Source organism: Electrona antarctica, assembly GCF_951216825.1.
Source record: "Electrona antarctica genome assembly, chromosome: 20".
Classification (NCBI taxonomy): Eukaryota; Metazoa; Chordata; class Actinopteri; order Myctophiformes; family Myctophidae; genus Electrona; species Electrona antarctica.
This window is the reverse complement of record NC_136801.1, coordinates 12,034,846-12,053,422: the sequence shown is the minus strand read 5'-3', so window position 1 is coordinate 12,053,422 and position 18,577 is coordinate 12,034,846. Positions and strand designations below refer to the sequence as shown.

Genomic DNA, 18,577 nt, shown 5'->3' with positions numbered 1-18,577 from the left:
GCCTCAACCGCTTGTCACACTCGCACAGAGTCACAGTGGGGAAAGTATACAAAGTCGGGTATAAACCTGTTCACTTCAACCAATTATCTCACAATGGACAGACTGGAGTATTTTATTATGTGTCTAATGTTGACGCACTTATGGAAACAGTATACAGCACTGGATTTTGCACTTGGATCATTAGTATCTCTATATACACCAAAACGTCTAGGTGAGGAATGCTGAGCTGAACTCATTTGAGCAGACATCAATGATGTCTGTGAACATGTGTCCCCATTTCTTTTCAGAGTCAGTGACCAGAAAGAGTTCATGGGTGTGTGTGTACACTGTCTGTAGACTGTGTCTGTACACTGTGTCTGTACAGAATGTGGGTAGAATGGTATTAAAAGCAAACAAAGGGTTAAGTCAGCAGCATCTAATTGAAAAGTATATAACACCCCTCACAGCTATAGGGTGGGATTCTGTCTGATAGATCTTGTGCACTCAGTCTATCAATGGCTCAATCTGCAATAATGCGCAATGGTTGTCACTGTCAGTTATATAATGTATTGGGAGGAATTTAAGAGATCGCCTTCCTATGGTTCAAGTAGGGTCGACAGTCTAAAGGTCAAGCTCTCACACCAATGATTCGCAATGCAACATGTTGAAACTTGCAATAACTTTGCAACAGAAGCCTAAAACGGCACCCACCTGCAAGGGGGAGAGACCCTTTAACAAATGATATCACTTACCCTCACTTACACTTAATTAGAAAGTCACAGGACTAAATAGATCACTCAAAGATGTTTGCAACATAAGCTGTATTATATGGATCTTCTCATCGATGGTTAGTAGTACGTCGTAGGTTATGGATCATTCACATTAATTTGAAGTGATCTGCCTTGGGGTAAGTATATGCTTATAATCATTGTGTGTTAGTGGAGTCTGATTTGATGCAAGGCATTATGTGATCACTTCTAAGATCTAATCCTTCCTTGTCAGCTGATCGTTACGGAAGGCGAAGGAGACTTGGGAATTACTTCATATTTGACTGATGACGATGGGAATGTACACTATGGCCCAACCAGACTAGACAAGAAGAAAACCCCAGTTACAGGAAAGAAAGTGCAGAAACGGAGGGGTGAGTGAGATGAGATGAGGTGTGTGTGTGTGTGTGTGTGTGTGTGTGTGTGTGTGTGTGTGTGTGTGTGTGTGTGTGTGTGTGTGTGTGTGTGTGTGTGTGTGTGTGTGTGTGTGTGTGTGTGTGTGTGTGTGTGTGTGTGTGTGTGTCCACATATCAAACATCTTATTGCGTATCATAACATACATGGAATTGTCGATCTCTTTCCTGTCCTTGTGATGAATACTATTACAGATAGTTTAATACTTTTTTTATTATGATAAAGAGTCACAACTCAACCTTTCAAACCATTTTTGTTGCACTGTATAGATTCAGTCATTCTGACGATTCCTCCCATGGAGAAAGTGGGGGACAAAGGAGAATGCAAGAGTGGCAACAAGGCGCAAGTACAGAAAAAGGACCCGGAAGGTGATGTGATTGAAGGCGAAGCCGTAGCCAAGGCCTTGAAAGTAGTAGAGAAAAAGGCTCAGGAAGATGCGATACATGAAGCTGAAGATAAAGCTGCACCCAACGTCTCAGAGGTTGGCGAGGAGGACACAGCTGCTGCTGAGACAGAGGCATAAACAGGGAACGCAGACAAGGCTAATTTACACACTGAACTGTGGGCTCAATATAAGAAACACATGGCACATGAAACACCACACCAGAACCAACTCTCCTCAGTGACAAAATTCCCCTATTGCTCACAGTGTTCCCCACAATACACACAGGTAAACATGGCTACATGAGCATAAACTACCAAATAAATCACCCCAATGCATTCCTCGTGGCAAATAACACAATAACAGAACAATAATGGACACAGGCATGATTGGGAAGTTGGGAAACCCCTTCCCAGCTGGGGATACAACAATAGCACTTTGCCATATTGACTGTGACATGGTTAGGGTTATCAAAGGCATTCATACACCGATTGCAGCTGATGCCATGCAAGGTACCAACCAGCACATTTCAGTGTTCGGTTCAGTGTCTTGCCCAAGGACACTTCAACATGTAGACAGGAGGAGCCGGGATTCGAACCGCCGACCCTGGATCATTGGACGACCTGCTCTACCTCCTGAGCCACAGTCGCTACTACTACTCTACTACAGTATGAAGTATAAATTAGCCTTAGAAATGGGAAAGAACAAAAAGGGAGAGATTCCAAGCAATTTGCCAGCTGTGTTTGTGAGAACGAGATTGATGAGTTTTTGATTTTAATTAATTTAGCTTGGGCTGGGTCTGGGAATACTTATTTCGTTTTTTTTCCCGAACTAATAAGATACCACATAAATCTCTGCTGAATACCACATTATTTCTGAACACATGAATGGAATGTGTAAGTGCAGGTCAAGTGATGGACTATTAGAGGACCGACCAGATTCGAGTGGACATACTGTATGTACTGTAGCATGTACAATATAAATGTGTCCTTCCAATCCTGATACCCATACCTATCCTATATGGATACCAGTGTGTCATTTAAATAAATCAAGGACGGTGGTCCAGGGACTAATTGGAGTTACAGACCCTTACAGGTCTGTAACTTTCAGTTATGCAATAGGGGTCCTTGAAATTAAAGGACCACTTCACCACTTTTCAACTTCTCTTCCTATAATTGGTCATAACTAATGTTCATGATAAAACACCACCATTTTTTCCTACTCAGTCTGTGTCTCATAGGAAGGCTGTGGGCAGTTCAGAAACACGTCCACCAGTGACATCATCGATGGTGAATCCAAGCTAATAGAAACGGCAGGCTTTCTTTTCCTGAAAAGTTGCAATGCAAAAGTTGAAGCCATCGTTCTCACGATAATAAAAATCTAAATATATTTTAAAACAAATCTTGTTTTAAAAAAAATCTGCCTAATGATGATGTCACTGGTGGACGGGTGTCCGAACTGCCCAAAGCCCTCCTATGAGACACAGACTGAGTAGGAAAAAATGGTGGTGTTTTATCATGAACATTAGTGAGGACCAATTATATGAAGAGATGTTGAAAAGTGGTGAAGTGGTCCTTTAAGAAGTTTGTGAACCACTGATGGAGGAATAAATAATTCCATTCATAATCGTTAAAGTGCAGCTACAAGTTCAAGGTTCAAAGTTCAAGGTATAATAATAATAATAATACTACAGTAAGTATAAAACAGTGATGCAACATCAACTGAAGCATTCAAAATATGACTGTAAATGACATCACGTGATACATTACAGTACATGGTATTATTGAAATGGCATAGACCGACATACTCGCTGATATGAATACCAGCCGATACAATTCCGATACTGGTATCAGCTCTACATGTAGCCTCAGGAGCTGATGGCCATCGTGGCTGGAGCTATTCCCCCTCCCCCCTCTCCTCCTGATGAGAGTGGAGGCGTAGAGAGCGGGAGGGATTGAGAAGAAAGGACGTGATGATGGGAGAAAGGAGGGGTTGTGAAGCAGAAAAAAATGGCGAGTCATGCAATCACACCAGTGGTGGAAAGTAACTACGTATATTTACTCAAGTATACACTGTACTTAAGAACACTTTTGAGGCAGTTTTACTTTACTGGAGTTACTACAGTTTTCAATTTCAATTTACTTATACTCCATTACATATAGGTTGTTACAAATATTGTACTTTTACTCTACTACAATTATTATTTATTACTTTCTAGATACTTTTGATTTTGATTATTATTATAAAACATACAGTAGGCCTACATTAACTACTTCGACTGTTTGAAAATTGTCAATCTACGAGTTGTTCTTCCATTACTGAATCACACATTCATGCAGTGGCGATTGCAAATGAGTGCCAGTGAGACGTATATAGGCTATAGGGTGGTCTTAATACACCCTGAACTTGCATTGTCAGCTTCATTATATAATTTGATGACAATATCTAACGTGTGTACTCATGGCACAGAGAGTGGAATAAGAATCGTACATCACATTTTGTTGTTTGCTTTTAAATTTGAATATGTTTGAATGTTTTGCTGTAATCAATTGTGCTTGAATAAAATTCTGTTCACATACTCGTGACTTGTGTCATTATAAATCAGCATATCAATTGTTCACTTTTACATAGTCTACACAAAGGAGCTATATGAAGTTACTACAGTAGGTTGTGCCATAAACGAGACATTCTTGAGGTGAAGCAGAGCGGAATTAATAAACAGCTAGGATTAACAGAGAGGCAGCATGTATGTATGTACATTTTGTCTATATGGGTCCAATTTCCAAACCCTTTCATCTCAAGGACCCCATTCCCAAGTTTCCGGCCACAGCCACAGCCCCCCAATATATTATATGGGGACCCCCCATCATGACAAGCACTTTGAATTGAGGCATTACATTATGGTTGTCTCTACCAGGCCGAAGGCACGGGGAGAGAGTATGTTTTGCACTCCGTCTGTCTGTCAGTCTGGTGGTCCATCCGTCCGATTAGCTGTACGCAGGTACAGCTAATCTCCGGCACCGTTGGCCCGGTCAATGCCAAACTCTGCACACACACACTCCCTGGATGCCAACGACTACTAACCTCCCCAAATTCTTCAGAACAGCCTGTTATTTGACTTGGTTCCACTGGTAGACATTGTGAAAATAGCCAATCTACCTCGCAGTGCAAGGCATTGCAGAGCTTGTAGATCGGCTATTTTCAAATTTATATTATTTATTTGACAATTTGGCCAAATGTTTTACCAGTTTAGCATAGAAGTCTGTTGATTTCTGATGCAGTGATCATGTAATGTTAAAAAATAATGCTCTTAAAAGTCCTTAAATTGTCACTTTACTTTACTGTCATCTTTCCCACCCCCAAGAGAATAATGCAAGGGTCCCAACCCACTGGGGGTCTCCACCCACAGGTTGAGAACCACTGTCCTAGAATAAACCGAAACCCTACCGTCTGCAGCAGCACAGACAGGCAGCACTGCAGCATCAGTGGCTTTTCTTTTCTGCGGCTGTTATGCTGACTAGATTGTAAATCACGTGCAGGCTAGAGTCAGTGTCAGAGCAGAGCAGAGCTGCTGTTCGTGGTCACATGGTTTCTAAACTCCGATGAAACGCAAAGTGGACTGAAGCAAGGCGACAAGGCGTCAGACAACACAGCAGTCTGCCTGCCTCAGAGGAGAGGACCCGGCGAATGTCTGCCTACAACTAATACAGGTACGTTCTCAACCGGTTGGTTTCAATGAAATGGCAGAGGGACATATTTTCACATGCGAAGAGCATCGCATATCATGAAGCCTATGGCATCATCTTATTAATCTTTATTTTTTTTTGGAAGAGCCATTGAGTGAGTTACCGTAGGCTACTAAAACTTGACAGTCACTCAACATCATCCTCGGAACAGCGACAGTGCTGTATTGGTTTCGATCGGCCACTGCAGAGCCGCGTTGTCATGGACATATTATTTTACAACACAGTATTGTCACACTTAGCCTGTACAGTACAGGTTGTAATATTATATTGTAGGAAATGTGATTGTGATATAATATAATGTCCGTTTTCCACAAACAGCGGCTATAGTTGATGCAATATTACAACAGTTGAGAGATTCCCGCTGAACAGACTGGTTGATAAACAAGAGGTCATAGAGCACTCAGCACACTGGACACGGCGCCAGCCAGCAGCCTGCCAGGTAGAAACTAGATCTGTCTTAAGCTTGTAAACAGGATTATCACCTCACTCTCTCTCAAGGTGCTTTGCTGCTCTCCTCAGGATCATTAGAATAACTGGTTATGCTGTAAACACAATACACATCACAATACACAATACTGACACAGTGTGAAATGAAATGAAATGAAATCTATATTTACCCAGGGTATCTGGGCTAAGCTCAAGAACTTGTTTCCAGCCAGGCCCTGCTCATAGAACACATTTCATCGTAGTGGTTGATGCCTTGTTCAAGGGCATTTCAGCGGTGGTAATTTTAACGTGTCGGACGGCTGATTCGAACTGGGAACCTTCCGGTATCTAGACCGCGCCGCTATCCGTTCGGCCACCGCTGCCACACCGCTGTTACTGTTGATTGCATGGTCTGTATATTAGTGGTGGATAAATAAAAAAACACAAGTAAAAGTATCAATACGGCAATCTATGTAAGTCAGGTACTCAACATTTACTTGAGTAAAAGTACAAAAGTATTGGCTTAAAATACTTAAAATTACCAAAGGTAAAACGTACTCGTCATGTGGGGGTCCCGGGTCCGGGCTAGGCTGGTATCCCGCCTGACAGCGTGTCGCGGGTTCTAGTTCCGAACCTGATGACCTTTGCTGCATGTCACAAAGACCCCCCCCCCCCCCCATCTCCCCATTTCTTGTCACTCTACTGTCTACCTAACCTCGCGTCACCAGCCTTTCCACTGTCTACCTATCAAAGGCATAAAAAAGCCCCAAATAATCTCTTAAAAAAGACTGGATGCTGAATGTATCATATCATCATCACCTTTATTATTTCAACTCGGAGTACAGTTGAGGGGCATTCAGTCTCTCATTTTCAATGTAGCTGAGATACAGAACACAAAAACAGGAATAGGCCTATATTAATACAGCAATATTAAATATGTGAATCAGAAGACGGAAAATACTAAAAAAAAAACATTAATCCCTGAATTGACCCATTTTATGTGTAAAATCATACCTTAAAAGTACAATATTTGCCACTGAGATGTAGTGGAGTAGAAGTACAGTAAGTGTTGAAAATTGAAAATACTCAAGTAAAAGCATCACAAAATTGTATCACGTACAGTGCATGTGAGCCCCACATTATAGTGGGAATAGTACACTTAAAAACTTAATATTACATGAATATTGCATTGCATTCAGAGATAATAGTTTCAACTGTCCCCATAGGGACTTTCAAAAAGGAAAGTGAAAGAGCTGTGAGGTTGTAAATGTCACACCTTGACACCCATCTATAGGCCTACAGCGTGCCATTATGAGTTGAATGAATACACATTCAAAATATCCCATTTTGAAACCAGACATAATGATGACGATGTGCCTACATTGTCATACAATGGGAAAACATACGGTAGGCCAGGCCTAGCCTACTTTGGTATGGTATCGCTTCAGAATGAACAGAACCAGAGGCTGATGTAACAAAATTGTCAAGTTTATTCAACATGTAGAAAACTATATTCAATTTAAAATACAGAAGGGAAGAGGGGTTATTATAGCTGGGAAAACATGATCCTAAAAGTGGGACTGAGCCCAAGGGCAGGTGCTATAGGGTGAAGGCTTCCAAACTAAACATACACGGCAAATACACCAAGCAAATCAAAACAATACAAATAAGCAAAACCAAAAGCAAATAAAGTAATCACAGCAAACAAAATCCAAACCATGCACTATGAATGGCCCATTATACTCCTACTGTATGTCCTCAACACCACTATGGCACATGGCCCAAAAACAAACTGGTAAAAAGTTAGATCTTGTATGTGGGGTTTTTTTGCTTTTGTTTTTAACCACATTTGGGTGCAATACAGTAGCCCAAAGTAGAGTACAGTACAGTTGTACACCACACTGTATAGTCAGCTGAATCCTCTCACTGAAGAGAGATCAGCTGTGTTGCCATGTCTGCTTATTATAAGCGACTTTGGACTTGTTTTTCTGTAAAGTTGCTTGTTAATATATATATATATATTTTAAGAACCAATCTACAGCCTCACAACAACGCGCCACGATGCAACATGTTGTGATTGTCTATCGTGTAATAGTGTGTGATCATGTGGCCTAATAGTCAGTCACCTTTTGGTCTTATTTTCATACACCCGGTTGCTTGTTTCTCTTGCAAAATCTGGCAACACTGGAGATTATTGTACTGGGCTGTTATCATGGCTGTGTGATGCCTGTCATCTGACTGGAAACTTCTGCTTTGTTCATTACAAGTTCAACCAGTGTGTCATGCTCTGCACTATGGCTTACAGTATGCCCACATATTCAGATTAAAAACATTATTATGTATTTATACTTATATTATATCATTAAGTTGAATTTCATCCAACCATGCATTTCATATTGAAATTCACCTGGTGTTTTCACCCCGTGGCCTGATTTCCTGCAACCTGCATTACATAATAATTAAGTTTGAATTACTTAAAGTTTGAATCAATCTACCCAATTCTATCCATCCCACATCCAAGTGGGATGGAGGTCAGGTGGAGGGTGCAGGGCTGCAGGCAGCCTCTGAGACGGTGTGTGATGTAACACTTTATAAGGCGGAGGTCGGGTCAGGGGCTCCTGGTGGTGTTTTGTATTCACATGACATGGATGGAGGGGCAGAGCAGAGGCCATAGCAGCAGCAGCAGCAGCAGCAGCAGCAGCAGCCTATTATGGTGCATGGTACAGACCAGAGGAGGAGATGGATTTGGGGAAGAAAAGAAAGAAAGGGCCAACACAGCAGCAGCAGCTTGGGCTGAGACTGCAGACCTAGTAAGTCCCAGGCAGCATCAGCAGGTGTTCACAGGCTGGACCTATGAGTCCCAGCCGGCAGCATTATAGCAGGTGTTGTTCACAGCCAGGCTGGGTTCCTAGTGGAATGACATGGGAGTTTCAGGGAACCATAAACATCCTCCTCGGGCCAGAGCTATTGTAGAGCAGGGAGAACAGCAGCACGTCGTACACCTAAAGTCCTCCTGGACTCTGGTAAGTTTGGGGTTTAACCTTTTGATTAGCAGTGGTGGAAAGTAACTAAGTGCATTTACTCAAGTACTGTACTTAAGTACAATATTGAGTTACTTTTCCATTTTGAATATTTTTTACTTCTACCCAACTACATATCAGAGGCAATTGCCAATATTTAAATATTGGTTATAGCACTTTACAATAACGACCTGTTATAATTTAAAGCCTTTATAAACATTTATAAGCAGTTTGTAGATGAGTAATAATCATGAACAGACTGTTTGTTGTACTTCCACTGCAGTTATTTGAAAACCTTACTTACTTAGTTACTTAAGTCACAACGTGAGGGTTTTATGATCCTCTTTATTTCTGTGACATTTCTTTCTAGACATGCAGCTGTTAAATAATTGATATGTTTACAGGATAGCATTTTTTTGTTTGCAGAATATGCTTTAGCTACTGTTATTAGATCTCTCTTGGACGTTGAGTGGGCTTAAGGGGTTAAAGTCCAGCCAATTGGTATGCAGTTGTTCAGCGAATGAGAAGTTGTTTTAGCCTTTCTAAGGGACTTAATGCATTCTAAATGTACAGTTACTTACTGTACTAGAACGAGCGATTCTATTTAACTTTTCTGGCCTATAGTTCTGACATTTGAATGGATGCAGGCAGGCCTGGACTGGCCACTTGACGTACAGGCAAATGCCCGGTCAAATGCCCGGGCACTCTGACAGCATGAGAATGACCTGAACAGTATAAAAGAAAGCCTCAGATGCCAACCAACACACACGGCATCTCCAACGATCTCAAATCCCCAGAATCTACAGGACACAAGCAAGACATAGGATACAGGACACAGGACACAGACCTCTTCAGGACTCTACTATCAAGACCTATTACCTTCAGAAGAGGATCAGCATCAAGAACACCTCAACTCATACGAACCAAGGTGTCTGGCCTTACAACCCAGATACCTTCGTACCGTATACGACTCCTACGCTCCAAGGTGTCTGTCCGGCCCTACCACTCAGATACTTTCGTACAGCCTTACAACCCAGATACCATGACTAGCTTCACTAAGTCCATCTTTCCAAACATCCCGGTTTTTTAAAGATATTTTTTGTGGCTTTCGCCTTTATTTTTTTATTTTTTTATAGAGGGATAGGTTTACAGTAGGCTGACAGGAAATGGGGAGAGAGATGGGAGATGACACCCAGTAAAGGCCGTCGGGATCGGGAGTCGAACCTGTGGCACACTGCCAGACTGGAGTGTGTGTGTGTGTGTGTGTGTGTGTGTGTGTGTGTGTGTGTGTGTGTGTGTGTGTGTGTGTGTGTGTGTGTGTGTGTGTGTGTTCTTCACAATGGCTGGACACTCGGACAGTCTCTTATGACTTTGAAAGGGCATGTAAAATGGAGTTTATGGACATAGGAGATTAATGATGAAGATTTTAGCCAATGAACATGACCTGAATTTGTGGTCAGTCAGACACATACCATAACCAACCATGATGTTGGTTATTGTTGTTGTTGTTGTTGTTGTTGTTGTTGGATGTACCGCTAGTTCTAAGTCTATTTTGTAACAGTAAGCCAACTGGAAAAAAGGCCTGAGAAGTATTAAGTTCAGAAAAACTAATCTAAATACCACAGTATACGTACTCTATGTGACCTGACCTCAATCGTACAGTTTCTGATACGAGCCCAACAAGCCCTGCATTGTAGCAGTAACATGTGAATAGCAGACACAAATGTGCTGCTAAGCCCTTTGTGTCCATACTGTAGGAGGCAGCCCATGAAAGCAGATATCTGCTGGGGTCATTGTTAACCACTAACAGCATGTGATTATTAAACTCTTTGTTAAAATGACAAAGTACTCCGCAGCTTCATTACGTTATTGCCAGCAAGGACCTCCAATAATAAAATAACACAAGAAGACCAGGTTTTGATTGATTGAATACGTTATTAGACAGAAATGTAAACAGCACGTGGTGCAGTCAGACATTTGAGCTAAAAGGATAACCGAAAAAAGTCCTGTGGACTTGTTTCCGTTGTGGTCCTATATGTATTCCATGCATCAACATAGCATAAAAATAACACCAAAATACAATATAATCAACAAATATAAAACATGATATGTACAAAGTAGAAAAATAAAATCTAGGCCGTGAATGCCAGCGCCATTAAATGGGAGTTTACGTCCACTTTGGACGTAAACTTTGTCAGGCACCCCCAAATTGATATGTATTTTGTACAAATGTTGCATAAAAAGAAAATTAACTTGTGTGGCAACAAAGTAATCATCTCAATTAATCTGCACGTTGTGGTTCTACTTCTAGCCTTTGTCCTCTCGATCTTGTTTGTGCACAGCTTGATCTGATTTACACTACAGCACTGACACCATCGTCTGTCTGTCTGTCTGTCTGTCTGTCTGTCTGTCTGTCTGTCTGTCTGTCTGTCTGTCTGTCTGTATGTCTGTCTGTCTGTCTGTCTGTCTGTCTGTCTGTCTGTCTGTCTGTGTGTCACCACCATTACTGCAAGTATACTGTATTGTATATGACTCCAAATTGCACAGTCGGTGTATTACTGCATGCATTAGTAGTAGTACAGCATGCACATTTGTACAGCACCTTGTAACATTGTTTACTAGTGATGAGCCATTAACAAGAGCATTGTGTAAACATTTTGTTTATTTATTTTCACTTGGGGGTACTGTAACTTGTAATTAATGACAAATGTTCCAGTAAGAGTGGACATTTTAGATGTGCAACCTTAGGCACCGGTGCCAACATTGGCACAGGGGAGGGTAATTAATTAATGAATTAATGAATTAATGAATTCATTCATTCATTCATTCATTCATTATACAGTACGTGTCACACTTGGAGAGTGAGTATTTTATTTCTCCATGTCTTTACAAGGAAGGACAAAAGTTGGATAGCTGAAACCTTTGTAAATAAATTAAATAAACTAATTCACTCTTTGCACTCTGAGTGGGACACGCCACTTGGCTAAATGTCATTGTTCTAAGTAAGAGGATATCGCACTAGAGGAGTTGCAGGAGCGCGGTGGTAAGAAACAGTTTATCCGGCCTTCTGAGTTTGTCATCTATTATTTACAAGGCAAGATGGAGATAGCGATCTTTTTTCATGCCTTTTAGGCTGGGGCCTCTTTCACATTGGCCACTACGTTGTGTAACCAAATCACATAGTCTGTTCCACTACCCTATATATAAACTGCTCTCTCTGACGATCGCTCTATAAGTGTCTTGTTCATGTATGAGTACATTAGTGTGAAATTCCTTAAAATGGGTTAAATGGGCATTACGAATTCTTATGTGTACATGCAAACATCTTCTTCATGGTGGAGTCAGTCTTCCAAGTGGCCTCCCTTGTGATATCTCACCCTCTCATCTGAATCTCAGACAGAGTGAGAGATCAGCTGCACCGCACAGACAGACAGAGTGGAGTCTGCCCTTTCTAGTGTGACTGACTGTATCTCTCAGACAGGCAAAGAGGATAAAGCAACCACAGTGTTCTGCTCCGTTCCGCTCCACTCTGAGTCCGCTCTGCATCAGCAGCAGTGCTGGAATAGAGTCCTTAAATAGACTCGATTTGCCTGGAAGTCTTCAGAAATAGGACAGACAGACGCATGGGGAACAGGTGGCCCAGTAACACATAAAACAGAGTATCATGGCCTTATGCTGGGGTTAATCCAAGAGAGACCAATCTGTTTTGCTTTCTGTTTTTGAATGTCGATTATTTGTTCTAATTTAGAAAGTAATTACTTTAATTTAATACACTACAGGCCTCAAGAAGAGACAAAATACCACGTCCTTGTACATTGATGGATAATGTAATGCTACTGTATTGATGATATGTGTATCCAGTGGCCTCCAGTGTCCGCCCTGAAACTGGGAGGTCGGGGGTTCGATCCCCAGGGTCATGTCAAAGACTAAAAATGGGACCCAAAGCCTCCCGAGCGTGGCGCACGCTGCGGCTCACCGCTCCAAGAGATGGGCCAGTGCGGTAACGTGTGTGACTATTCATACGACATTGATTGATAACTTATTATCCCAATGACATGTGGATTGATGGTAGTTCTCTTTGCCCGTGCTGTGTCCACAGGTAGGCACTATGAATTACGTGGGGCAGCTGGCGGGCCAGGTGCTGGTCACCGTGAAGGAGCTCTATAAAGGCATCAACCAGGCCACTCTGTCGGGCTGCATCGACGTGGTCGTGGTCCAACAGCCAGACGGCACCTTCCAGTGCTCCCCTTTTCACGTGCGCTTCGGGAAACTGGGCGTGCTGCGCTCCAAGGAGAAAGTGGTGAGTGGGTTGAGATGCAGACGTTTGAGATACGGAGTCATAAGTGACAATGTTCATGCATGTGCCACGTGTATATCGCCAATCCAACAGAACACGGGAAAAACAGAGATTGCTTAGAGTAGATTTTAATATTTTTCTCCACCAACACTAAACAAAGAAATTCCGGTGTTGAGAGCAACAGAATGTTACGTATTAACAACAGGAAGCTGATGAATAATTACGACATGCAGTGGTGCCCACGCACACGAATGTGCACAATTTTTATAATTCAGCTTACTATGGACACACATTTGAACTTTTTACTTTGAAATGTTTTGTAGTTTTTGATGTTTAACTTCTGAAAACCTTGGCACCCCACTGTTCCTTCATACATTAACCTATGAACTTCATTCACAATTTAATAATTCCACGTTACTGTGGACATGCATGCTTTACATATTTACTTTGAAACAATTTGTACTAGTTATTACAATATTTAATTATTTACGATTGGTCCCCGTCGACAACAACCACGTGTTGTTGTTAATCTTTCTCAGGCATGCAAGACGGCCATACAGTGATTTTGTGAGTATTGTAGGGACATAGGTTATCTTTCACTGTTGAGATAGAGGCGCAGATAAAAAGACCAAACTTTTATTTAATGTAGATATGGCAGGAGGAGGCTTGTTTATGTGTATAAAAAGTCAACTATAGGTTTTGTATGTATGTACTGTAAAGTATGTATCTATGAATGGATGTCCCCTCCGAAACAAGCCAAGCACAGCTTATGCTACTGAGCTACTCAGTATGACCATGATGTCATAAAACAGAAGAAACACCAGAGTTTGAAAGTTGGATTATTACTGAAAATCTATACCAGGGCATCATCACTCCCAAGGCGTCATATTTCGGGGGTCCTTGACATGAACAAGTTTGAGAAATACTGGCCTATGCAACTCAAACGGCGCCGAGTCGGTAGATGCAAGCCTCGCACCGCTCAGCATGGGCATTCGATTGGCACGACCATTCACTTGCTGCAGGCATTCGCTTGGTAGTGCAATTTGCCTCGCTCAGGGAGGGCCTCACAGGGCTTAAACCTGCACCTCATGGCGTGTGTTGTTTTTAAATGTGTTTTAAAAAAAATGCAGAGTCTACACATGTTCCGCGCTGTATGCACACAGCAGTGATTGCTAAAGATTGATCCGAGCCATTATTAGACTACACTGAGAGAGCCCTGTGCAGACTTGAAGGCTGTTGTTTACATGATTAACTGTGCTTGTGGATTATGTCGTATGAGTCACAAAACAATAGGAGCCTCTTGCTTGTGTTGCTCAGTTCTGATCTAATCTCTAATACGGCAGGAGATCCATGAGTCATGCTATGCATGATACGTCAGGAGTTCCCCTTTGTAATCAAAGACCTGGGTGGAATGTGATGACGGCCTTTAGTTTATGTTGAAATGCCTTTGGTTTTTGTTTGTCTACTACTGCGCAATGCATTTATTTATTAACCCATTAAGACCGGGAACGCATCTGTGTCACTTCAGCTTTTAACCACTTTAACCATTATTTTAAACTTTGTCGATAAAAAAATAGCAGATATACAAGCTCACAGCGCGTAACTTTGTGCCGCGCTGCGAGCTTGTAGATCTGCTATTTTTGAAAAAAACGCGTGCAAATCTTTGAATATATATTCTTTCACAGCAAACGTTTTTAACTCAAATATTTGCTTCTGGGGGTCCCTGGAACAAAATATTTTGACTTGGAGGTCGGCAGCCATCCATCTTCTACTGTTTATCCGTAGTCGGGTCGCGGGGGCAACAACTCCACCAGAGAGCTCCAGACTTCCCTCTCCACCCAAATACATATAATTCTAGTGGTTCTTGACATTAAAAAGTTTGAGCATCACTGATATTGAAACATAGCGTTTTCTATAGGATTGGATTTAAGAAGACATTTGTAGAATCTGGTCTCAGGTCTTCATTGGATTTATTTGTATTGTTTGACGGCAGATCGACATTGAGATCAATGGGGAACCGGTAGAGCTACACATGAAGCTCGGAGACAATGGAGAGGCCTTCTTCGTTCAGGAAACGGAGCAGAACAATGTGAGTATATCTGACCTGCTGTCACATGATCCGAGACAAATAGAGGAACTGATATATCAATGTGTGACGTCATATTTCCGCGAAAGTCTGACCTTATCTTCCACTACGGGTAAAGGTCAGATCTTATCTCGCCACCGGGATACGGACTCTCAGACCTTTTATTGCACTATAATACGCTTGAACTTTTGAACCGTTCCTACTTAAACTGCTGTATAAGATACTGTGAAGTTGTTTAGATAAAGCAATGTGGCAGCTACTGAAAATACTGTTGGTGTGTATAAATATCAGTCATATGCATGTGTAGTACATATACATTGATCTTTATTGCACTCTCTCTTTCTTTTTTTTAACAATTATTTTATCCCACGATTTTTGTAACCCATTTTCTTTCACCCAGTGTCAATTGTCTAATGTAATCCACTAATGCACTACACTCCCTCTGCCAACCTGGGGAGAGCAACGGACTGACCTCATGCTTCCTTCAATGCATGAGGTGTCCAAGTCGCTTCTTTTCACCTGACAGGGGGTAGTTCCCCCGGTTGGACGTAGCACGTGGAAGGAACACATTATTCCAACCAGTTCTATACCAACTTGTAGCTGCACATTATTAATGCCATTTAAATGTATTCCTAGATTAGTGGTTCTCAAACCTTTTAATTTCAAGGACCCCCATAAACCTGAGAGGTGGCCCAAATGTTAGAATATATTCTTTCAGAGCGAACGTTTTTAACTCAAATCTTTGCTTCTGGGGGGGTCACTGGAACAACATATTTTCAGATGGGGGTCGGCGGCCAAAGTACATGTATTTGAGGGTCCTTTACATGAAATGGTTTGAGAACCATTTTACCACATAGAAACAGAGGTTTTTCAGAAAACTGTCAGGATTTAGAAGACATTTGTAGAATCGTCCTCAGGTCTAAATGGGTTAAATTACACACTGGTATCAGATCGGTACTCTGTATTGACCTATATGCAAGTTATGGGAATCGGTAAGGAAAAAATGATATAACGGTACATCTCTACACAGGAGATTGTTCCAGCCCACCTGGTCACCTCACCGATCCCCACGGAAGAGTCTCTGATCAGGAGGCGAGGGTCCAGAGCAGCTGACGGGTCAGCAGTGACGGAGAACGGACCTCTGCACAGTCCGGAAGAGGCAGGTGCCTCAGGTAGGGTGAAAATGAAGATGTCACCATATTATTGCGATAATCAAAATATGATTCAAACGGGCGGCTGTGGCTCAGGAGGTAGAGCAGGTCGTCCAATGATCCATGGGTCGGCGGTTCAAATCCCGGCTCCTCCTGTCTACATGTTGAAGTGTCCTTGGGCAAGACACTGAACCCCAAATTGCTCCCGATGTGCTGGTTGGTACCTTGCATGGCTTCCGCCGCCATCGGTGTATGAATGTGTGTGTGAATGGGTGAATGTAATGCACAATCTATGTAAAGCGCCTTGGATAAAGGCGCTATATAAATGCGCCTTGGATAAAGGCGCTATATAAATGCACCATTTACCATTTAACGTAACCACTTGAACACACATCATGCCTATTCTGGGGGGCAACGTTCGCCAAAAATAGCAGATCTACATGCTCACAACGCTATTTTCGGCGAACCGATTTGTATAGAGTAAAATGAGAGCATATCAAATGCACTCTTTACAGCTCCGTTTTGATCAAGTATAGAGGATTTAAGTGGCCCTGAATAACAATTTCACGATAAATGAAAATCTCTGCGATACTATTATTGTGACCGTTTTATTTGATCACGATAAACTATAAATAAGGATTCCGGTCCCATCCCTGACCTCAGGCGGTGCCCACCAGCCCTGCTCTAACTCATCCCTGACCTCAGGCGGTGCCCACCAGCCCTGCTCCCTGACCTCAGGCGGTGCCCACCAGCCCTGCTCCCTGACCTCAGGCGGTGCCCACCAGCCCTGCTCTAACACAGCAGGAGGGAAGAAGAAGAAGAGGCGCAGGAGGAAGCACAAGGCGGACACTCGCAGGGACGAACAGAATAACCCTGTGGTCAGCGAGCTGGAGCTCTGTGAGCACAGCTCAGACGAGGAGCATCAGAACAACAACCAGAATGGAAGGTAAAACTCTAAACAACATTCTCAAAAGTAGCAGATCCGCAAGTGCGAAACGTAGCATGAAACGTGGCACTTGTTTTGAATTTTCTTTCTTTTCAAAATCTTTTTATTTTCGTTTTATAACAGTATGGGTGTCAAGTCACAGGTTCATAGAAAAAATATTTTTTTTAGTATCAGTGACTGAGGTAAACAAATGTAGCCTACTGTATGAATCACAGAGATCGTGAGCAGACATAATGAAAAGACTGTTATTGTGCAAAACATGCCCCTTCAAGTCAAAAGAAAAACATTTTCTCCCCTTCAAGTCCCAATTTAGTAAAGCCAATTCCAAATTCCCCAGCCTCTCTACAAGTACTCCATCTCTGCTAACACCCACAATCAGTCATTGGGAGGGTGAAGAAAGCCTCGGGTCTCCTCCGATACCCGGGCCATCAAGCCACTTGTTTTGATCAGTCGCTGTAAACTCATTGTTGATTTGATCAATTTCTATAAGCCCATTGTTGATTTGATCAGTCTCTGTAAGCCCATTGATGATTTCATCAGTTTCTGTAAACTCATTGTTGATTTGATGCCATTGCCTTCCCCAGGACGTCCTCAACAGTCTCTACAGTGAGGGAAACCACTGTGGAAACCAAGCCTTCCGCTCCTCTCAGCTGTCCCCTGACATGGGACAACTACCCTTTCTCAGAGGGAGAATGGCCCCCTGGTTCCACTAGGTATGTTCCACTCATTGTGCCACTTGGTTGTTGCACCCCGGTGCATTTTTTCGCAACGTTACAGTCAATTAAAAATATTTACATCATTCCAGGCCATTAAGATTTAACGTCTCGTCTCTTGACTAAAACAAACAGTGGAACATGCTGTAAAATACAGTGCTGCCACAATGGATGACAATGTGAATTCTGTGCACATTCGATTTGTTTGATTAAACAAATCTTTGATTAAACAAATCTCTAGCCACTGATTTGTCCCTGGTATGTGGTGTGGTCGGTGGTGTTTTCTCTTACAGGGAACTGTCACCACCCATGTCTCCTAAGAGTGACTCAGAGCTGATGATCAATCCGACAGAGAGTCGCCTCAGGGCAGACTCCCACATGCAGTGGACCTGGGGAGAGTTCCCAGAATCCACCAGGGTAAGGCTATTTGGGAATTTGTTTGGGAGGGTGATAATCTTTACCAGAGTAGAATAGAATAGGAAAATAAGTTGCTTTTGTCTGGTGGTGAGTGGTGACAGAAAAACAAACTTCAATAAAACAAAACAGAGTATAAACTAAGAACAAAATGGCAGTCATCTAATTTACAACTCTTAACCCATTGAAACCAGGAAAGCATCTGTGTCATTTTAGATTTTAGCGTTGGATATCCA

General features: G+C 42.2%; 1 protein-coding gene and 1 long non-coding RNA gene across 2 annotated transcripts in view; both read left to right on the top strand.

The window, feature by feature from the left end:
* The first annotated feature begins 981 nt into the window (after positions 1-981).
* LOC306912667 lies at positions 982-2,308 on the top strand. Its single transcript, XR_013788422.1, has 3 exons — positions 982-1,120; positions 1,430-2,008; positions 2,189-2,308. It is a non-coding gene; the product is annotated as an uncharacterized lncRNA (long non-coding RNA).
* Positions 2,309-8,725: 6,417 nt separating this feature from the next.
* Positions 8,726-18,577, top strand: part of LOC306912860 (phosphatidate phosphatase LPIN2-like) — a gene marked incomplete at its 3' end in the record, with an annotated part of 39,776 nt that continues 29,924 nt past the window's right edge. The window contains exons 1-7 of the mRNA XM_079489315.1: positions 8,726-8,737; positions 12,834-13,034; positions 15,025-15,120; positions 16,148-16,289; positions 16,974-17,214; positions 17,799-17,927; positions 18,221-18,344. Coding sequence (XP_079345441.1) covers positions 12,843-13,034; positions 15,025-15,120; positions 16,148-16,289; positions 16,974-17,214; positions 17,799-17,927; positions 18,221-18,344 — 924 coding nt within the window. The 5' untranslated portion in view covers positions 8,726-8,737; positions 12,834-12,842. The remainder of the gene's footprint in view (positions 8,738-12,833; positions 13,035-15,024; positions 15,121-16,147; positions 16,290-16,973; positions 17,215-17,798; positions 17,928-18,220; positions 18,345-18,577) is intronic.